Source organism: Strix uralensis, chromosome 14 (genome assembly GCF_047716275.1).
Source record: "Strix uralensis isolate ZFMK-TIS-50842 chromosome 14, bStrUra1, whole genome shotgun sequence".
Classification (NCBI taxonomy): domain Eukaryota; kingdom Metazoa; phylum Chordata; class Aves; order Strigiformes; family Strigidae; genus Strix; species Strix uralensis.
Window position 1 is genome coordinate 18,427,373 of NC_133985.1, and position 22,910 is coordinate 18,450,282.

General features: G+C 46.8%; 2 protein-coding genes across 2 annotated transcripts in view; both read left to right on the forward strand.

Annotated features, from left to right (window-relative positions):
• The window catches only part of ADAMTS2 (ADAM metallopeptidase with thrombospondin type 1 motif 2), a 190,776-nt gene extending 185,441 nt beyond the window's left edge, over positions 1-5,335 (forward strand). Inside the window, exon 22 of the mRNA XM_074883501.1 lies at positions 80-5,335. Coding sequence (XP_074739602.1) covers positions 80-543 — 464 coding nt within the window. The 3' untranslated portion in view covers positions 544-5,335. The remainder of the gene's footprint in view (positions 1-79) is intronic.
• A 9,460-nt stretch (positions 5,336-14,795) lies between these two features.
• On the forward strand, positions 14,796-19,713 carry LOC141949878 (uncharacterized). Its single transcript, XM_074883990.1, has 2 exons — positions 14,796-14,968; positions 16,734-19,713. Exon 2 carries the CDS (start codon positions 16,736-16,738, stop codon positions 17,726-17,728), a length of 993 nt encoding a protein of 330 aa, XP_074740091.1. The 5' UTR covers positions 14,796-14,968; positions 16,734-16,735; the 3' UTR covers positions 17,729-19,713.
• The last annotated feature ends 3,197 nt before the right edge of the window (positions 19,714-22,910 follow it).

Here is a 22,910-nt window from a genome sequence, read left to right on the forward strand (position 1 = left end):
GCCAAAGCTTCAGCTGTGTTTCTCTTTCTGATTAATGTGAAGATGCTCTTTATTTATCTGTTCCCTTTTTCTCTTTCAGAAGATCATTGTCAAGGAGACAAGTCAATGTTTTGTCGCATGGAGGTTCTCTCTCGTTACTGCTCGATTCCTGGTTACAATAAGCTGTGTTGCAAGTCCTGTAATATGTACAGCAACATAACAGAGGACGACAATGTAACTGATTCTAACATAAATAAGAATAATGTAATTGAGGAGGAGCTCCTGACCACCCTCAGCCCTCCCATGGGAGTGTCCACCACACAGTCTGCCACCAGCCCTCCTTTTGTTTCCAAAGCACGTGCACCTCCTTCCAATGCAACTGAGGAGCACCCAGAAATCAATGCGGTGGATGTTCCCTATAAAATCGATGGGTTGGATAACGAAGTATCACAGCACAACATCATTACACGGAGGAGGATACCTTATGAAAGGACAAGGAATCAAAGAATTCAGGAGCTGATTGCTGAGAAAAGGAAAAAAGAGACTCTTAGGAAAATAAACTAAAATGGAAATATGGCACAAACAACGTTTTTCTCTTATAGAGATGTTACCAACATCATAGTACTGCCCATGTCGTAGAGACTAAAAATGGGGAAAAAATCAAAGTGGTGCTATGGCAGAGTTGCCAAATTCTAAAGCCTACTATAAATGGAAATGACAGATTGTTTCATAAGTGCTAATTGGAACACTTTGATGGCTAGGTTTACAGGGTACGGTAGAGTATTAGTGCAATATCATGACAGCATTTCACTGAATCCAAACAAACCGTAACACCTAGGCCAGGTTAGCAGGTTTCTTGTTTATGGGCTCTTTTAAGTCTTCTATGCCTGTGTAAAACTGCTTGGGAATAGTAATGGGAGTTACACTTAGGATGGAGGAAAACAGTCCCAAGACATAATAAATCCCTTTGACACTGACAAGCAGGTGGTCAGCCATCCTGTGATGCTTCTGTGCATTGCATACATCTGGGCACTAACTCAGCCCCCGGTTGAGGAAGGTACCTAAGGACATGCCCCCCTAAGTTTCGCTGACTTTGGTAGAGCTGCTTCTGTGGTTACAGCTAGGCATGTGCTTACATAGCTTTCTTAACCGGGACTGCGTAAGAAAATATAAAGAAAATTCTGTAGCCATATATTTATGTGTAAATTAAAAACTGGCAGACAGTAGTTTACATATTTCCATAAAAAATTTCAAAGGATTCTCCTAAACTTTTGAATATACACAAGACATTTAGCAGGGTAGATCTGGCCAACTTGGACTGACAACATCCTAGTCTTTCTGTTTACAATTATCCATATTTTTGATAGTCTTTAAGTTCCTGTAATGCAACAGCCTCAGTGATCTTTGTTGGTTGGTGCTTTTTTTATTGGTCTGATTTTTTTTCTACCCACATACTGTTTAACTTAAAGATGACTGGATTCTTGTTGCCTTTTCTTTGGTGCTTTGTTAAGAAAACTTTTTTTTTTTTTCTCCTGTAGGATGAGGTTATTTTGGAGGAAATATTTTTGTATTATCTTCCTTTCCTTAGGACAGCTTTATTGGTGCAGAAGTGAACAATTGTTTGCTGTGCCTTTACATATACACGTACATCCACACACACACACGTGTACTCACAGTACCAGGTCTGCTAGAAACTTTAAGATGTGTAACCTGACAACCCTTTGAGTACTTCCTTTCCCCTCAGGGTCACCATGGTTTCCATAGGTCATTTTGAATTCCTGGTTGGAGACCAGAAGATGAATTCAGCTTGGCTCTAACGCCACAGAGATGGGGAGTGTGCACCGGTTCCTGCTGCGGGTGGCATCTGAGCAGTTTTTCTCCTGTCTCCTGGCTTCCATTTGTTTCCTCTTTGCTGGTAAACCTCCTGCAGAGCCCAGGGCTTCCCTGAAATCCTCCTTTTACCACTAGGTAGGTCTGATGGCTCCTAGTTCAGATTTTCCAGTCTGAGAGTAAGATCTCATCCTCCAGCCTGAGCTGGTGTTAGTTTGAAGCAGCGCCAGTAATAAGCTTGTATATACAGTTACATAATTATTGGAAATGTGCTGAGTTTCCAGCATTGTGTAAGATCTTCTGTGGCCTGGCTGCTGGAAAAGAGCTTCAGAAGTATTGCATGGTGAACCACGTGGCTTCCTGCGACCCTGTCTTCTGCCCTCAACCACCATGGCTGAATGAGCTGCTCAGTCTCCTCTTCAAAACCAGCCAGTCCTGCTGGAAAGGTGGAGAGAGCCTGCAGAAACAGTGGTCTTTGCAGCACTGAGATGTTGAACTGTTCCAGCCTGAACTGTGGCCAGAAGTCTTTAAAGGACAAGACCTGGTTTAAGAAAAATACTTTATGGATTTAGCCAAAGCAGAGAAAGAATGTTTTCAGCTGGTGTGATGGCATCAAGAGTCCCTTCTTACAGGGGACGGGAGTGATACACTTGGGTGAGTGTTTAGGAACAGCTTGGGTAGTCTAGGGATGGGAATTACACTGAAGACCATGAAGACCAAGAAGCATAATCGGCCGGGTAAAAGTCTAGAGCACTAGGAAACATCTCCTGGGCCAAGCAGATGAGGTTTCAGATGTGAAAACAGCAGCCAGCGCAAGCAACAAAGTAATCTGTTCTGGTTTTGAAAAGTAAAACTAAAGCCCCAAAGTTTGGCAGCGTTGAGCAGCGGTTGGTTGGAGCAGTGACAGGAGTCCCACCTCTGACTTTCACTCGTGAGACACTACGCATTTTCCTGAAGTCGAAGGTTGCTTATCTCTAGTTGCTGCGTTGTAGCCTTCTCTTGCCCCAGCCCTGCTGCATGACCTGCCTGCTGTTGCAGAGCCACAGGCAATCCCGGCGCTGGCCCCAGGAACCTTGTGCCAAGGGATTTGTGGTTGCCTGCAGACAGGACAAGTTTTAGTAACAGCGTAGGGTCAGGTCACATCTCTGCAAAACACAGCAATGTAGTAATGAGCACTGAAAGAAAAAAAAAAAAGCACCCACCATGCTATTTATAAGCAAGGAAGACGTGTCTAAATCAACATAATTCCAGCTGCTGTGCCATGGGAGACACAAGCTGTAGCTGGGCTCCCAGCCTGTAGACATAGTGAGTATTTCTTGCCTTCCACATTTCCTTTACACAGATGTTGTTAGTGTAAACTCATCTTTTCCCCGTCAAGTTGTTATCCCGCTTTTTGCTCTGTGGACAATAAAAATAAACCACAACCCCTAGCTTTTTCATAGCCTAGAAGCACATCCAAGCATAGGATGAACTTAGGAAAAATCCTCACAAACCCAAGGGTAGAGAAGGGTTTGGGCTTGAAGTTACACAGGTTGGGAGGTAGAAGTTTGCTGCCTGGATGGTACCAGTCTTACTCTCTGGGACTTTGTTGAGACCCATTTCTCTGACCTCCAGAAGGCTGAGATAACCCATCTAATAGCTGCTGTTCTTAGCTTCTGGAATAGTCTTAGTCAACCGGGCAATGTGAAGAAATGCCACAGGAGGAAGCCCACAGCTCAAAACGATGTCTTACAAATAGCCTCTTCTGTCCAAAGGACTTCTAAGTTGTGTCCCAATAGCAAGTGGGGCAGGAATTTATTTGGTGTAACTTCAAGTGACCTTTCTGCAAACAGCATGAGGAAAGGCCTGTTCCAGTGTGGTGATGCAACCTTTAAAAAGGACTGGGTGGTTCTGTGCTGAGCGTTTCCAGCTGTGTCTCCCAGTGGCCAGGACTGCTGTAGGCTGGGCAAGGTCAACTCGCAGGGGTTCGCTCACTCATGTGCAGCACGGACACCCTGGCTGAACTTGCACAGCTGGTTCAAAGTTCAGAAACTTGACCACTTCGTTCTTTCTCTAGAGTGAGTCAGTTCACAATCAAACCAACCAAAAGCATTTTTCCAGAGAAGGTGGAAACTTCTGCTGCATCTTGGAGCAGGAGCAGCCTCCCAGAAAGCTGGTGTGGTGCTACAGGAGGTCTGGTGTTCATTAGGGAATTGATGCAATGCCGAGTGGCATCTGCATTTAGTCAATCTGCATCTGCTCCCTTCTCAATCTGACCTTCTGGGAAATTTAATTTGATTTATTTCTTGTTGGTTTTAATTCTACTGAATATTTCTCTCACTGTTATTTGAGGAACACTGAAATGATATTTGAAAGAGCAGCTTCAGTCTAGATTGCTCAAGACAGTGAGATGCTGATGGACACAGACTGGTCCATCTCCTCCTGGAGCAGAGCCACCAGCTGCCTTCTCTTTACAGGCTTGCTGTATGAGGCAAAAAAAAAAAAAAAAAAAAGTCTCTTCAGACCAGGAAAGATACCTTCTTTTCAAATTGGCATGAGTTTTTCAGAAGGTGTGTTTTTCAGCAGTTCCCCATGATGGTTGTTTCCTAAGAACGTGTACCTCACTTCTACTGGAAAACACAGAGCAGAGCTCTGTTGATAAAGAAGAAGCAGTGTAATGCAGTAGGTGGGGTTTTGCTCTCAGCTGATCTTCATTCCATGTCATGCAGTGGAAATTTTGGTCATTTTTTGGTTCGTTGAACTTGGACAAGTATTTCCTCTTTTCTACAATGCTGTAATTGGGCAAGAGCATCATCATAGTGTCTTCTGTAACTGTTTTGCTGTTGCCCAGGTACTGCATTTTGAGACATAGTAAGCATAGAGTGGTATTTTAATGTAACCTAATCCCCAGAAAATAAAGTAGATTTATAAGTAAATATATTCCTGCAGGGACCATCTCAGAGATCTGAGAGCTAAAGCAATGTGTTCCCATTAAGCAATGCATTTTGTGATCTAACCATGCAAGTACACAGCTTTCTAAATTGTCATTTTTCTGTTCGTCTAAACTTAAAATCCAAGTGACAGCCCCTCATGGAAAAAGAAAAGATCCCAAACCAGTTATGGTTCCTTAGGCTCCAATCTACTGCCATTTTTTTCACCATCATTCCTTCAAAAATTTCTGTAATCTATTACGAATGCATCACTTTTTATATTCATATATCCATTCAATATTTAGAGTCTCACAACATCTCCATAGAATGCTTTCAGGTATTTTGAGAATTCTAGAAATGGTGCTTTACCAGTACTCAAAGGGTTTTATGTTTTATTTTATTACGTAATGCATTTAATGTCTTATTTACTCACCTACAATGCACAGTATTAGCTATGTTCATCTGAATATCTATATGCAACTTCCATTCACTTACATATGTCTTAACAGAAATTGCAATAAATAGCCATTTCTTGTATATTAAAAATGTATATACAAATTAGAATCTTTAATTTTATAATTTATTAAATTCAAATGTCTGTGTTCTTTTGCAAAGTGTTTGACTTTTCCCTGTGCTTTTTTCACTGAATTAACATTATGCAGAGATGCTGGGGGAGGAAAAATCAGCATCTTCAGACTCAAAACTAATTCAATTGCTACAATTTTATCTTAATGAAGTGGGATTGGGATACACATGCTGCCAAAGTCCTACATCCTTGTTTTGAACACCTGTTATCCAAGACCAAATATCATGAAGTCACTGGACCAAAACCTCAGCTGATAACTGCACAGAAATTAATCAAACTCACTTAAACCTCCTTGAGGCTCTCAGCCTTCACATTTGACTGAAATCCATCCTGGTCCTTAAAAGGCTCAGTTATTTGGGATTCTATTCAGGACTGATGAGCAAATTTTGCTTTGCAATAAAATAATTGCTCCTTTCCATGAAATTCTCTTGCATACATTTTCTTGCCATATCCTGCACGCTTGTAGCCAGGTTCCCTTTAAAGCATAATTGAATCTCTCCCATCTAATTGAAGTTTGCTGCTTGAGGATTTGAAAGATCCCTGCTTACCTTGATTATTCAGTTAGCACCATGGACTGCATTCACATCCAACATGGTCTTTAACGGGGTAACAAGCCATCTCAGCATTTTCCATATGGAAAAGACATTTACTTACTTAAATGCCCTGATAAAACAGCAGAGCAGCCAAAACCTGGGTTTCATTTACTGTGACAATTCATATAGTATCTAATTTACAGCTGTGACAAGGGTTATATTTAACTGGTTTTTGCTTTCCCAACCCAAAGATTTTGAGTTTGTTTTAGAGTGGCCAAAGGAAAGGGTCTCATGTCCATACCCCAGACACGAGAAACACCCATGGTGGGGTCATACATGTCCAGCACCCCTCCCTCCCACCCCGATCTTCCTCTCTAGGAAATGCCTAAAGATGACAGTTACAGGAGGCCATCTCTTCCTCTCCTGGACTACATCAGCTTTTTAGCCCCTTTGCATCTATTCTTCAGACTTGGGCAACAACTGGTGCCCATGTGGGAGCCCGGACAGACGTACACACACACACACTCTGGCCCCTCCGGGTGTCAGAGCTCCTGAGCATCATTTCCCTGGTGTGGGGGTGATGCCAAATGCAAAGGGAAGAAGCAGAAGTGTTTTAACTTAAAAATCTACCTCATCTCTAAGGGAAAGTATTGTGATTGGCCCCTGGGCCCTGCTGGGGGACTGTCACTGCTTCGGAAAGCCCATGACAGCTTAACACCTCTTTCTCCAAGTGTATTTGAAGATGGAAGCAGGTACCTGCTGTGGGGCTGGATGAGCCTGGGAAGCCGTGCTTTGGCAAGAGTGTTTGCTCCAGGAGCCTCATCCAGTTGAAGACGTTATGCTCATGCCCTGAAAATCGAGTGTCCCAGCTCGGATCTCACTGCAGATAACAGATTCCTTCTAAGAAGCCTGGTGCTGCAGGGAGTGCAGGATCGTGGCGGGTTAAACATCACTGAGTACATCACTAGCCGGGATTCATTTACCCAGCTCAGTGCAGTGTGTGCATTAAAGCAGAAGCTCTCTGGCAAGTGGAAGGAATGGAAAAGTTATCCTAAAAGAGAGAAGTTGCAGGGAGAATGCTCTATCTTGTTCACACAGAGGATGTCTGTACAGTATCGGACTCCTGTGGCATCCACAAACACCAAATACTGGTCTTTTGCCTGTTCCTGGCTCTGTGCATCCCCACAAAAGCAAACCCACCATGTGTGATACATTGACAGTAAGCTCTAAGCTAAATGCCAAAACCATACATTGCACTGCAAAATGGGTCTCAACATGTGCAACCTCTGTCTTCTGTGACTGAGGCCCTCATTCTGAAGATGTGCTGAGAGGACACCCCACTGTCTTCATGGGAATCACTGCTCTGGCCTAGGAAGAAATAAAATTGGCCTGTGCTGAGACTGTAAGGAGGCTGGGCATTATCCGGGGGATCAGCTTTTTGACACACAGCATGAGTTAATCTATGGTGCGTGCTCACCTTGCTCGTGCACAGGCAGTCACAGGTGCTGCAGGATTATCCGGAGGCTCAGCAAAGAAAGGAGGAATGGGCTAGGGATGAAGTTTCCCAGCAGAGACCCCCCCCCTCCCCGAGATGCACTTGCAATCCCACTAACACCAGTCAGAAGTAGTGTGGGCAGAGCAAGGAGCCTGTGCTGGTACACCAGAGTCTGCCTGGGCAAATATTCATGACTTGGGAGAAGGACTTACAGCTTTGTGGTGCAGAAATAAGCAAACAGTCAGAGGATCCCACGATAGGCTCTGCTGAGGGCTCTCTGGAAAGAAAAAAAAAAAAAAAAGGCAGTTCAAGGAGCAATTCCAGGCCAGAAAAGTAGTTATCCTGGTTATTCTCAATCACACCAGGCAGAGTTTAGCTCCTACAAAGTGCCGTGCAAATCGGACTAGCCCTTCACACAGTGGCGGGGGCACAGGGTGGTTTCCCTCCCCACCACCCTTCCACAATCCCTCCCTCAGCAGCAGTTTTCCAAAGCTGAGCAGGGACGGAAGCGATGGAGCCACAGAACCACACCAAGTGCAAGCGCGTGTCTAAAAACTCATTACAGCGAGAAGCAGAGCAGGATGACACATGTGGGAGAAACCTCATCGTAGTTTAATCTGCTGGTTTTTATGCTTCATCAGCAGAGTGCTCCCACCAGCCCTAGGCAATGAAATTGCACTTTGCATCTGTGCTACACCAGCAGCACTGGGGTTCCTGGCAGGTCGGTGATGGAGGACCCACTCAGGCTGCTTTGCCTTTCCAGATGCAGAGTTTATAGTTGAGTTACCACTAGATGGTGGCACGGTACAAGAAGTACGATTATGAAACAGCCTCTGGACTTCGGTACCAGGGTGAAAAATCCCTCGATCTGGTGAGAAGGGCTCTCTGCCTCCTGGGGTTACAGGAAAGACCAGATGGAGTAAAAACTGCTCAGCTCAGTCCCCACCACAGCGTGGATGTATTTGAAGATGCTTTTGTACTGGTCTGAAGAACAAGCATGAAGCCTGGCGGAGAGAGAGAGAGACAGCAGCAGCAGTGGAGAAATAGAGACATGATCAGCCCCACCACACAAACCACAGAAAATAGTTCAAGAATTAAGTTATTTTTCTGGGAATGCTATTTCTTAGGGCATCTAAACACAGCCCAGCTCCAGCTGATAACAGAAAGTTTAGAAGCTAGTAACACTGCAGGGTTTGCCACTGATGGTTATCATGAACTGGTCTTGTGATTTTTTTAATCAGGCAAAGCTCTTTTATTAAAGAAATGTAACAGCTGCGGGAAGATGAACCTGTCTTGGGTGAGCTGGCAGCTTGGATTAGCAGCCAAATGCTGAGCAGTTTGTAACAAATCATTTATTCATCAAAATGGGATCTGTTTTCTGTTTGCAAGTGACTGGGGTGTTCCTGCAGTTGTTCGTGATTAAACAGGCTCTCATGCAACAGAAGTCATTTACAGCAGGTTTACTTGAATTGTTTGTGTCCTTTGTGAGTTGTGCTGGGAGGGTCTGCAGGACTGACTGGCACAGCTTCCAAAATAAAATTGATCTCTGTATTTAAAAGATGGAGATCCCAGGGCCTGAAAAATTAAAGCCAGACTTCTGTGCAGCTGAGGTCTTCAGAGCAAAGGGAAGCAAACGTGGCTTTCTTGGGAGCTGAGCTGCCATCCACTCTTCTGCACAGCGCGTTTGTACTCTGACCATGGTCCGTCTGGGTTTATTTTCAGCACAAGGAGTGCTGGATCGGTAGCAGGACAAGTTTAGAGCCCTTTCCCGCCTCCAGCAATGCCAGAGCGGGTTTGGAAAGGAGCCACGCAAGTGAAGTGCAGTTCTCTTGCAAGGCCTGACTGGCACGAAACAGCTTGTTGCTTGTAATACGTAACAGCATTTGCATGGCTCGCTGCTTCCCTTGGTACGGATTTCTCAGATTTTCTGGCCACTGCTGGCACCCCTGAGCCACCCTGCCGGGTTCCAGCCTCAGGCAGCCGCTGCGAGCAACTCGGCACCTGGGGCTGCTGGCTTCATGGGGTTTTCCATGGGACCCCGGGCGGGAGAAGGCTTTCAAGGGATGGCAGCACGGTGTCCTCACCGAGCCCTGCTGTGATCGGCAGCACTCAGCTTCCCAGCCTCTTCGTGGGGGACATCCAAGAGATGGCACTGCGTCGGTGCTCAGGCACTTTGGGGTGGTCGGGTGTTTTGAGTCTGGATGTGCATTTCTCTAATCTAAAATGATGTATGGAAAATATGTGCACATGAAGATACAATGTAACCTTATTCAGACCAGGTATTTTAAATTAATTATTTCAGTTTCAATCAGTTATTATTTCAAATAAATATGCTGGGCTGGATTCCCAGGAGAAGTTGCCAGTGAGCAGCCACCATGGTTTACACATTCTGAGACTTCAAAGTACTTAAAAAAAAGTCTGCGCTGGTGTCCTTGTTTCGGCTGGGATAGAGTTAATTTTCTTCCTAGTAGCTGGTAGGGTGCTGTGTTTTAGGATTTAGTCTGAGAATAATGTTGATAACACACTGATGGTTTAGTTGTTGCTAAGTAGCACTTATCCTAAGTCAAGGACTTTTCCGTTCCCCATGCTCTGCCAGCGAGGGGGTGCACGAGAAGCTGGGAGGGAGCATGGCCAGGAGAGCTGACCCGAGCTGGCCAAAGGGCTATTCCACACCATGGGATGTGAGGCTCAGTGTATAAACTGGGGGGAGTTGGCCAGGGGGGCCAATCGCTGCTTGGAGACTGGCTGGGCATCAGTGGGTGGTGAGCAATGGCATTGGGCATCACTTGTCTTTTCTTGAGGTTTCTGTCTCTCTTTTTTATTGTATTCCTTTTCATTACTATTATTATTATTATATTTTAATGTTATTATTGCATTTTATTTTAGTTATTAAACTGTTCTTAACCTACAAATTTTACTTTTTCTGTTCTCCTCTCCATCCCACTGGGGAGGACTGAGCAAGCGGCTGCGTGGTGTCCAGTTGCCACCTGGGGTTAAATCACCACAACTGGCAGCGAGCTCTCAGCTGCCGTGGGCAGCCAGCACTGGGCCAGATCAGAGCTGGGCTGCCGAACCCATGACACCAGCATGGCCTAGAAACTCCCAGCGAAGGCTCCCTGGAGTAATTTTCCAAGCTTAATTGAAATCCCAAGGAAACAGAGTGCCTAAATCACTCCCAGTGATTTCAAAGCCTCCCGAAAGGACTCCACCCGTGTTCCCAGCTGGCTGGGAGCTCAACTCCTGCAAACAAGCCTTGTGCTAAATGCTGATGGGCTGCAGTAACCCAGCCCTCGCAGCAACCGGTTCCTCGCTTGCGAAAGACCAAGAAATACCTGGTAATTTCCAGAAAATCTGCATCAGAGTGTTTGTACAAGTAGCCACCACCAGTTACCACGTGAGCTGCAGTCAGGGCAACAGCTGCGGGTGCGACGTTTCTCACCCAGCTCCGTCTAGTTAATACGGAAACAGCTCATTAATGTTTCACAGGAATATCTTTGCTGTGTACGGTAGGGGCTGCTTGCTGTAATGCATGGGAGGTTAACGGGCTGGGGGATATAATTAGAGAACACAAATCATCTGGAATCTGGCATAAAACGGGTCAAACTGTTTCCCTTCCCTGAACTTTTAATGAACAAACACGCAAGAGAGAAGCAGCTCTCTGAAATGAGGTGTGGGGGTGCTCGGGGTTGCACTAACCCCGTCCCTGCCAAGGGCTGACACAACAGCAAAGCCCAGCATTAACACCGCTCCCTTCCTGACACTCTCTGACATGTTTTTAGATACTGGCTCGCAGCACGAGAGCAGAGTGGCAGCGTTTTCCCATCACGCACCAGTCACAGTATTTGCTAGTTTACCAAAAAGCCTCGTTTCTGCAGGCAGGACCATGTGCGTGGGCCAGTGGCCATCCCTTTGCAATGCTGGTGCCTTTGGGTGCTGCGGCTGTTCTGGGAGGAGGACACGGCAGAGATGTGCAGAGGCAGAGAGCTGCCAAGCAGGGTAAAAACTGCTTAATAAAAAGAAAAAAAGTTTTTTAAAAAAAAGTGAATTTACAGTTCTACTGGTTACTGGGAAAGTTTGAAACTGGCACCCGAAACGTCCCTTGGAGACCTCGTAATCAGAAAGTGAAGGGAATGGCCCTTCAGTTTAGTGTCTTTTTGACCCTGTTCTGGCAGCAGGCACAGCCTCCCAGTGCAGGAGCTCAAAAACTGGGATTTCTTTCAAACTGGGATTTTGCTACCACAGCCCAGGGCAGTGCTGCCCGTGTCCCAGTGCCCAGGGCTCAGCTGTGTTACCACAGGCCCGAGCAGAGCAGCAATGTGGCATCGCTGAGCTGTCACATCGGTGCCACCCAGTCTGGCCTGCATCCAGCCAGTCAGGTCAACACGGCTGCCCAGCTCCCCAGCACCCGTGGGGGTATCAGTTTGCCAAACCAGGCTGGAGGGGCTTTTCTGTACAGCTTCATTACTTTGGAAAACATAAGGTGATTTTTAGTTTTCCCCCCAAATAAATATTCCTTGCGATATTCCAAAGCAAAAGTTATTTATGAGGCAGCCTTGGCAGGGCTGGTGCCCCATCAGGTGAACATTGACTTTAGCCAGCAGCACTGGCGCCATCCCAGAGCCCCCATCTGGCATTAAGAGTATTTTTTCTGAGAATACCCAAAATGGGAATTGGCTTTGGTATCCAACTGGGCTCCCAAAGATTAATTGGTTTGTTTATCCGAACATCACCAAGCTTCAAAAATGCCCAGAGGAGAGCTGCCTGTTACACTTGTGCAACTCTGCTAAATTGTTTGAATACAAGGCTTTCCCCAAAACTGGAAACATTCAAAAAAACAGAAGCTAACAAACAGAAAACCAAGCAAAAAAATCACTCTACAACATTTAGATCTCAGTCACTCAATCAAGCCTTGCAGAACTAATAACTCGTGTTTTCCTCAGCAGCTTGGGCACCGCTGCTGTTGCTGTTTTCTTTTGCTATTAATCCCATTTGGTTACGGTTTTCATGCACTCAGGAATGCTGATTCACCGTGGTCTCTCAGGAATATAAGTACAGGAGACCAGGATGGCTTAACCAGAGCCATCCTCAGAAGTGCTTGGAAGAAGCCTATGGCAGTATTGTGAAGAGACAAACAAGCGTTCAAAGGTGCTTTTTTTTTTTTTTTTAATTAACATTTTTCAGCAACCACTTGATGAAAGAGAAAACTGAATGGCTGTGGTTGAGGTAAAAATACAAAGAGGTATTGCTGTAAATTACATTTGGTTAATGATAGCTACTTTTAAAGCTGTATCTGGTATTTTTAAATTTATATTTTAATCTACATATCATCAAGAATGTAAAAAAGATGATAGAGAACAAATCATTTATACTGGGGTTATCTGAGTAATTCCAATAACAGTGATTCAAATAAATGTGATTTTCCTACAGTAACACCAGATGCCTGGAAGAAACTAATTTCAATAGACAGAAGGGATTTTTATTGCAAACCCATATTTTTATTGTAGTTTCATAAAGAAACACCTTACCTAATCACACTTTGTGAGGACCTTGATCACTGTAGAGGCTCTTGGGCAGCTTCTCAGTGTGGGGTGCGAGGTCTCCGCAGATCCATTCTCCCAGGGGAGGCTGCCACGTCCCACCGGCCACTGCCAAAACCACTCAGAGAGGTGATGATATGGAAAAGCTTTAGGAGGGGCCCGTTAGACATCTGATAACCCAACCCTGAGCCTAATTCAGCTGCTCTCGGAGCCACTGCTGGCCAAGGTGGGGTGGCCACGGCCAACCTGGCACCTTGCACGACCTTGGTTCTACTTGCTCCATCAGACCATGAGGCCTTTGAGAAGGAGATATCTTCAGCCAGGAGGAGGGACTTTCCAGGGGAGGGGAACGATCTTGAAGAGTTTTATGAAGAGAACACATATCCATGCACATCTGCACATACTGAATTCTTTTTCCAGATCAGTGACTTTCCTCATGAAGTGGTTTTTCACAAGCTTTATACTGCAGCTGCTTAGAGTAGCTGGGGTCTGAGGGTTTTCTTTCCATTTGATGGTAATTGTGCAAGCAAGAAGGAGAAATCTAAGCTCTAAGTTGTTACTACATCATGATCCCAGCTGATCACTGCTGTTAGCAAATTCAGTGCATGAAGGTTGAAGGTTCTTTAAGCTAACTTCAGCTGTTTGGCATCAGAGGTCCAGACAAACAGCTTAAGCTTGCACACCTTTATATTTAAATGCTAAGCAATGGCTATCTCCAGAAAGCAAATAATCTCTGCTTTGAACCATATCCTGAAGGGATGCACAAGTCTTTTGAGCTGCTTATTTCTTTCCACTGGAGATAAAGAAAGAACCTGGATGCTGAGTATGGGCTGTGGTGACCAAATCAGCATCCAAAGCCAGTTCCAGCCTGAATGCCAGTAACACTGGGAATATTTGCATTGAATGTAAAGTGGTGATTTTCCGTCCAAGATTTCTGCTTTTCTCTCTGTCCCTCCCAGAAGCTCAGGGCAGGTGGTGTGGGGAGCAGCAAGGTTCCAAAACGCAGTCACGCTCTCTGGCCTTGGTCACACAGAAATGTTGTGCAGCGCGACTATTCCCTGGTAACAAACAGCAGCTATCGAGGCTCCCTCTGGGGAGGGTATTGGGAAATAAAAGCAGAAGGAAGGTTCCGCTGCAAAATAACTATTCACCTCCCCACCCAACATATGCTGCAAGAGAAGCTACAGAGGTATAGTGGAGTTATACTAGAATTGCAATCAGTTTGCAGCATGTTAATAAGCCAGAAAACAGAAATCCCTGCTGCCCAGGGACCCGCAAGGTCGGATGCTGTCAGTCCTCCTGGCAGAGCAATTTGCTGTAACGCACTTGTGTGGTCTTGGTTGGTGGGTGCCCACTCAGTGAAACACAAATGGGGGTGATGCGGGGAGTGGGGGCTTAGAGGTGCAGAGCCCGGGAAGGGACCAGGCTGCCAGTGCCGTGGTGGGGCTGGTGGCCACTGTGCCTCCAGAGTGGATGTATGGCTTGGGGCAAAACTGGGAGTGGGGAGCGAGGAGAGCAGCGATAGTGATGCTGCAAGCCCCCCCCCCGCTGTCTTGGGCAAACCTGGCAAAGTGGCACAAATTTTCTTGTGAAATAAGACAGAGCAGGAGCAAAAGCAGCCCAAAATCTAAGGGCCCCCCCCTTTCAGCAATGAACTGTGGTGGTACTACGGCTCCTCTTTTCACACCCCCCCAACTCAGAGCACAGGCAGCCCCTCCTGCGGCACGACCACGGCACCGCACTCGCACTTCCCAAGGGGAAATACAATAAGGCAGTCGAGCAGCGGGGATTTGTCGTGGACCATCCCGCTGGGGACAGGATGGCCCTGCCTCCCCGGTGCCCGTTTGCTGTCCCAATGCTACACGGGATTTGTCGGATGCGGGCTCTCGGGCAGGGCAGGCAGACAGCGGGCTATATTTAGCAACAGCAACAAAACAGGCAGCGGAATCAGCTGACTGGAGGCAGGGAGCCTGATGCACGGTTTAGTTTTAGACAGCACATATTCTGCACTGAAAACAGGGAGGGAGAGAGCAAGGTTGAGACGTGGGAGCCTGGGGAGCTGAAAGCCGCCCATCCCTCTGCACCAGGCAGCAGCACAGGTAAGGGGAGGGCCTCGCAAAAGCCGGGGTCCAGCCATGGGCTGTGTCCCGGGTATCGCCGGGAAGGACCCGGGATGGCCGCAGCGGTGATGCTCCAGGCGTGGCCGGGAGGGGAAGCCGCAGGGCAGGGGGGTCCATGCTCTCTGGGGGCTGCTGGGTGCTGGTGGACGGGCAGGAAGGTGACCTCGGCATGGAGCAGGGCCATGCTGGTGCAGTGCCCGGGGCGAAGGGGATCGCATCCAGGCTGGAACCAATCCATCCCATGAGAAGAGTTTTACTGTAAATAGGTGATTTATTTTCCTTCTGGAGGAAGGGCATGTTGACAGGACTTAGTTAATGATTAGCACTACCATAAGTTAACACGACGTGCCCGTGCCTGTTCTCTGAAGCATCCGGCCGCCCTCCTCAACACCAGAGTGAGAGCAGGCCCAGATCCTGACACTGGCGAGCTCGGGCAAGGGGTGGGAGGAAAGGCGGAGGAGCAAGCCACCTTCTTAATGCTTAAAGAAATGAGAAGAAAGGAGCAGAAAGAATAAAGAAAGTAAGGGAAATAAAAAGGCCGTAAGGTTTAAAGCGAACATCTCCTGCGCTCAGGTCAGCAAATCCCAGCTTGGCTGACTTTACCAGTAGCATCTGAGATGAAAACCAGTAAAAGCCAGTAGCAGCTCGGGGAGGGATGGACACCCCATGAGCTCTACCCTGGGCTCGGTGCAAGCTGCTCACTTGTGCTCCATATGTGATCCGCAGCTTTGCAGGGAGGTTCAACAAAGCCAGATTTCTTTCCAGCAATGCCAAGCACGGCATTAAAATAGCTAGCAAAGCACTTTTGTGTTTAATCACATAACAAAGCTATATTGTGTTGGCAGATTATTCACATACAAATTCCACTGGGGGGGGGAATAGTAAAAAAAAAAAAAAAAAAGGATCCAGGCTATGTGGTCATTTCTGCCAGAAGGGAGTATAAGCAAAGCACAGAGGAGAGTATTTTGAGGAAAAAAAATATCAGCACAGTTAGCAAACACTGCAACACGAAGTATTTGTAAAAAAGGTTTACCTGACTAGTGGGAGCAGTCTGATGAAAATCTGTCCTAAAAAGAACTGAGGATAACTATTTGAATATAAAGGACATAAATTAAATCCCTTTAATTCTATGTAAGCATTCAGGGAAGGATCTACCACTCCATAACTACATTTATGAAGCACGGGCAGAGACAAAAATGAACATGGCTGTATGTTATCACCCACAGCTTCTGGAAGAGATCAGCTCTAATGTCACTTTATTTACGTGGTGCTCCCCACAGGGGTAAGTTGGCTCCTCTCCTGTTGAGATCAGCTCTTGCCTGTTCGGACACAACTTGAAGTCAGAGCACTGTTACAGTGAACAGATCAGCAAAGTATTAAATGAGGAGCATAGTTTGTCCCTTGCTGCTACCACATGGACGGTGCACCTGTACCACACCACTTCAGCTGCTGACCCCTTGCATTGCTTCAGAAGAGAGCACTGTTGCTGATCTCTTTAATGAACCTTTTATTTTCTACTGCATTTAAATACTTGGCTTCTTTTATATATATGGGCTCTTTATGAAGCCATGGATATAAAAGTACTGCCAACAAACTTTTAAAATGCAGTTTCTGTAAAAACCACTGTTTGCCACAGGAGAACATCGGGTGGCTCAGGTAGCATGGACTTTACAGAAACAAGTCCAGAATTTCTTTTCTGCAGCTGGCTTTCACATGCTGATCGTGTCTAGTCTGTTCTTTGCAGCCATGGCACCCCGGATAAGATTGAGTCTTTCAAAGCCTCTCCCAACCATACGTGAAACCCATGAGGAAGCAATGGAAGATTCAACCAGCAACATGAAACGCACTGGAAGCACTGCAGCCAGCCCAGACGCGTACTCCAGCGATGATTACATTCAATCCATCTGCCACCTTGCCAGACCCACCTTCCCAGGCCTTCCTGAAAGCAGCCATAAGGTTCAGTATAGAAAGACCCTGAAGACCCTTGAAGATGTGCCATGGTCTCCATCCCATGGTGGGACACAGCAGGAAATGTCAAAATGTAAATTGACCAATTTCATCTCAAATATGGTGCCACCAGGAAAACTCACGCCTGCAGAAGCCGACTTCTGGTCCAGAGAGGACCCCCTGGCACAGATTTACACCGATGCAGGAAAGCTCTGCTCCTCCAAGGCTTCTTTGTATGACAAAAGCTCCAGCACTGGTTACTCATGGTGCAACTCTTCTGCCCCAAACAGTGAACTTCATCCCCCAGCCATGAAAGAAAAAGCCACAGGGAAACCCAATTTTCCACAAGTGTTTAGTTTTCCAAGGCTTCCCTCCCCAAGACCAGTGCAGAAAGAAGTGGTCTGCTCAGAGCTGAAGTATCTCAGAAGGGAAGAGGGAACAGTTTTAGGGAGTAGCCACAGTCAGAAAGAAACCGGCCCTGCTTTCATTAACAGTGAAGAGCTATCACCATCCTCAGCCAGAGGGAAGCTAGTAGGTAACCCAGTCTTGCACTGCTCTGTAAGAAGGCAGAGTTATGTGTTCAATACAGCAGGCACCGAAGAAAAGGAAGGGAGAAAAACTTCTCACTGTGACAAAAATGTAATGGGTGATGTCCTCACTAAGCAGAGATACTCTGAGTGTTTCCAGGTACCTAAAAAAGCCATGATCCACAACTGGATTTCAGAGCACAGATGCATCTGGAAAGAAGCAAAGGTAAAAGCTTGTTTGCTCCCAGCCATTGCTGAAGTGTGAAGAAGTAGCTGCTTGGAATAATTTTATTCACAAGATATAACCACCCTGTGCTCTAGAAGCTCTCCCTGGAGTCCTTACACAGAAAACATGGCTTGAATGTGCATGCAAATGAGGCAGACTTTTGTGACCCATCATATCCCTCCTCAGTAGGCAACGGGACAGTTCAGCCTCTCATCCACTAAGGAAACAGCAATTAGTTCTCTTTTTGGAAAGGCAACAGTTCATAAAGCATCTACCCCCAGCTATTGCCTAGAACTGCCCTGAGCACGAAGGAAAGCTGGCGAGAGCACAAACCCCATCTGTTCTGGAGGAGAAGTGATCTGCGGGAACACCAAACTACTGGTGTTTTCCAGCAAATGCCAAACAGCCAGATGTTGCTCACACTTGGGAATGGTTATTCTGAAAGGAACATTTTGGCCGATGCTTGGACAGTACTAAATGTGCTCTCTCTGACGTATACATTTACTAGGAGACCCATTATAGATCACTGCATCGACACCAGAATACCACTGAATAGGTCACCTGTTAGTGCAGTAGCATAAAGAAATAGTTTTTAAAAATAATAATGTCTTGGTTTGCTAGAGGGCAACATGGACAATATTACAACTCTTCCGGGTGGGGATTCTCTTGTTGCTTACCCTGGCACAATCTTGTTACCTTTACTTCTTGATTTACCCTCAGCAGGAGGAGAGCTAGGAGAGAAGCCCTGGGTGGGCATTGCCGTGCCAGTGCCATGGCTGTCCTGGAACTGTAACAGGTATCACGCTGGTCTCTGCCCTGTCACACCCCCACCAGCCAGGCTGCACACCGTGGGCACCCTCAGAGTTTGCTGCACGGGTGCAGGAGCCCCACGAGCTCGCACGCAGCTCTGCAGGCTCAGCGGCACAAGAGCAGCTTTGAGGGGCAGCCTGGGGATGCTGGGCTGGTGGTTACAGGACCTGAATGTAAAATAATAATTTCTGGGTTTCATATCTGTGCTTCTGTATTCTCACCTACCTGACCATGCTAACGATGCTGACTGTGCTTTGCCTGGTGCTGTGAGACGGAAACGTGAAAAAAACACAGTGTAAGTGCGGTACAACCACCCAGCACATAAATATATATGAAACAATTCAGTTGATGTTAGTGCTACATGGGATGTCTGTAGGAAGCCAAGCATTCCCGCATTGCTGTAAGATCCTGGCGTGGTGTGGTGAGCCCGCACCAGATCATCCCTTGCTGCTGCGTGGGGACATCTCCGTCCGGAGAAAGTGTCTCTCCTCGGCGCTTTGTCCTGCAGACAGAGCAGCCTCATGTACCTGCGTCCGCTACAGCACTCTCCGTAGCCAGCCAAGAGAAGTAAGTGAGAAAACTGCAAAGCAATACTAGCCTAATTATTATAACTACTACTAGGAATAAATCTTTTGGCACAGAGGAGAGCAGAGAGACCAGGCTGTTTGTTCAACAGCAGCTAAGATGGGAAATACCATTGGAAACTTGCAATTATAAAAATGCTCACAAGTGATTTCCAAACCACCCTCGAGCAGATTAAATCAGAAAGCAACTTCTGCTCAGTACCAACATGAGTGTAAATACACTTGAGGATCAAAAGGTGAGCATATTTCTGCTTCTCATTCTCACATCTCTTACCTCAAATATTTTTTCTCCTGTTGAAACTCATTAGTGCTATGGAGCTGAACTGCGTCTCATCTTCGTTTTTGAACTAACCACACAGCAAGAACAAAAGCAAAGGTGGCTCCAGCATTTATTAGAGCTGATGGAGAGAGTTGAGTCGGGGAGGTGTCAGCACTCTCTGCCTTCTCCACATCTTTCCCTTCCTTCTCAGGTTAATGCTGGGATTTAAGTGATGCTTGTCTTTCATTGCTCTGCTGACATTTTAATTTATCTCCGTGTGAATATTTATGACACTAATGCCTAGAAAGTCTTGTGCCAACTGCATGTATCACTGCTTTTGACAGAGGAAACAAATAAAACCATTACATCAAGTTGCTGTTTCCATTACTGCAGAACCACGGGTGATTATTTTCACTGCAGGGCTGGTCCACAGCACGTGGGCCTGTGACTCGCACCCAAACACCTTCTCACCCCACCAGGTCACCAACTGAGCCAGCTCCCAGTCTCTTTCCCCACACATTCAATGCCTTGCAAAGCTTTTCTGCCTTGTCAGGGTCAGGCCCTCCATGCCCAGGACCCAGTCAATCGCTTCCCTTAAAACCAGCCAAGCTGTGCATCAGCAGGTCACCCCGGGACAAGCGCCGTAGCTAAAATATTCATCCTCACAGCAGAGGCACAAAAGGGCCTTCACACCTCACCCCTTTGGCAGCTGATGCCCAACACTGTGATTTCTTCTCAGCTCCCACATAATCCTGCGAGTCTCTAAAACCCTGAAACTCATCAATTTTTCCAGCAGAGCTCCCTAGAGATCTAAAACCTGCAAGCAGAGACCGGAGCACCCATGTGCCGTATCCAGAGGAGAGCTGAGCCACGGCGCTCACAGCTCAGCCATTCCTGCTGCTCCTGGCTCTGCAAACGTTGCAATATCCAGAGCAAAGAGGTGGAAGTTAGAGCTGCAAGTCCAGACACCCTGGGAAAAGCCCCCATCTCCTCTTACTCCCTTACAGTGAGCAGCACCATGGTCTGCGGGGCTGGGGCGAATGGCAGAGCTGGGCTCAGTGCTGGGGAGCATTTTAAACATGGTAGCAGGTCCAGATTTTCTCAGCAGCAGGCTGCTGTGTGGCCATGGAGCACTAGGTGTTTGGATTAGGTGCAGCAGGGCTTGGGGAAATGAAGCTTTGGAGTGAATTGGCTTTTCCTGGAGCATACTTTTTCTTTAGTGAAAACTGAGGTTCTACACAAGCAACTGGGTTTTGTGAGAGGAGATGAAGCTGCGGGGATGCAGCAAAGATGGGGACAGAGGCACAAGCAAATTAGGGTCACAGGAGTGACAAGGCAGCAGGGTGACAGGAGGGAAACACGGAGCCAGTGGTGCCTGCAAGCAGGGCAGCTCCCAGCAGGAGGGGGATGCCAGGGGGCCGGGAGCCCCAGGCTGAGGGGATTCCAGCTGTGCAGTAAAGGCTGTGACAGGGGTGAGAAAAAGAAACCTGGTTTACATAGGACAGGGACAGCAGGTAGGGAGGGTTGTTTCTATTAGCTTCAGCCACCCTTCAGGTTCAGATAAATCCTGTTTTGAAAAGCACAGCCCACACCTTCTTTACCATTGCCTCTGTTGGAAGTGAGCACATTGGCCCCCATGAAATCACTGGGCAATTAAATACTGCAGTCCTGGGATAAGGCAGTTCTGCAGCTCTACAACATCATCTACCTCCCGTGGATGTGCTTTGGGCCAGCTCAGTGAAGAGCCAGGGTGTGGGGCAGCCCCTTCACCCCACTGCTGCCAGCATTGGCTTCCCTGCCACTGAGGCCTCTCCAGATGGTGACTGGGAGCTACGGAGGGAGCCTGCAGTCCTACCAGAGGACAAGAAATGGGTGGGGTGACATGGCATCTAGCTATACAGCACTCTTCTCCCTGTTTCCCCTCTTTGGTGACCGTACTGCCCCATGGACGTACACCTGGGGCCATTGGGAAATGCTCCACCCTGTGTTTTCCTCTATACGAAACAGCAGCTGAGGAATCAGCAGTCGGGATAAACCCGCAGAAGTCGCAGCCTGTTCAGAAGTGCTCCCAGACAAGGAAGAAAACCTTATCTACAAATTTGGGTCACGGAGTGAGATAAAAGCTGTGCTGCTTCCATGGCCAATCTCGTGGCAGCCTCTGCATTTGAAGTCACTGACAGAAAAATCTCATTTATTGAGATCATCAGAACAGCCAAAGGGATTTGGATTAATTTGAATGGGGAATTGGTATCCAAATCCCACCGGCAGCTTTCAGTCTCAGCCTTCGCAACCAGTTCACAAGCAATCTACGAGCTAACGTGCAATTCTGCTTGCATGATCATGCAGCCTTTTACCGCTGCAAACAGTAAATGCATTTGGACACAGAAAATTACAACCAGAATTTACAAAGCAGAGACCTCGAGGTAGAAACAAAACTGTCTCGCTCTTTCCTCAAATGCTTGTCTTTTAAATGACAAAGTCACCGACCAGCTCAAACCAAAGGCGAGGAAGCAACGACTCGGGGAGCCTTGCTAATGGGGTCTGGTGATTAGGCCTCTACAATGAGAAGCAGCTCAGAAACTCCCACAGCAGCCACAGCACAGGGAGACCCTCCTCCATTCTGGGGCAACACAGCCAGCCAGGAAGACAGATGTTGATCAGAAGCTAAAATATGAGCCAGTGCAACATAATTACAGACAGGGATAGGTCACGAATGGGTCTCTCTCAGCGAGGGATCGTAATGACCAGAGACAAGCTGGAGCAGAGTTAAGGGCTGCATGCAAACAGGTAGCTGCAGGAGGTGTGTGAGTGAGGTTAGCAAAACCAGTTTCTCAAAAGGTCTAGCTCTGAAGTTAGGATAAAAGCAGCTATCCTTGTTTTAAGAAAAAAATCCAAATCTTAAAGCTTCAAGAGAAAACATGGGGCCTAATTTAAGGGGATCAGACCCAAACCCAAGGCAGAACACGGGGTCCCACTGCTTAAAGCAGGGGCTTTGTGGATCAGGCTTTCCCCATGCCCTGAAGTCCCTTCAATTGGGCCTAATTGCTCATTGAGGGCATATTTTAATTAACTTTGAGCCTTTCTAAGTGGAGAGTAATGATAAATGGTGTACAATGAAGTTAAACTGCGTTTAGTGACTAAGCAGGAATCCCTTAGCTTTGAATGAAAACCTCGTATGTCCCATCAGCAACATGATTAATGCAAAGTGTTTTGCATTTGCAGCTGTAAGCATGGGCAGAAGAGAGATCCGAAATGATGGCTGAAAGCTTTTCTGCTTGTGTCTGAAGAGTCAGATCATTCAAGCACAGCTCACTGCCTTGCTCACCAGCGCCCATGAGTGTTTTTGTGTCTGGCACCACTTATGTGGGCCACAGTTGACACCAGTGATGACCCCTGAACCACCACATCTTGGGCTTGTGGCCTTTCCCATTCTCTGGGATCCTCAAGTACAGTTAAATTTGCCTGGCATGAACTAGAGCTGATGCAAAATACATATTGTGTAAATACAGATATAACGTTCCTGGCAATTGTAGCCTTCCTGGAATTAATGCTCCTGGAGGCAACATTT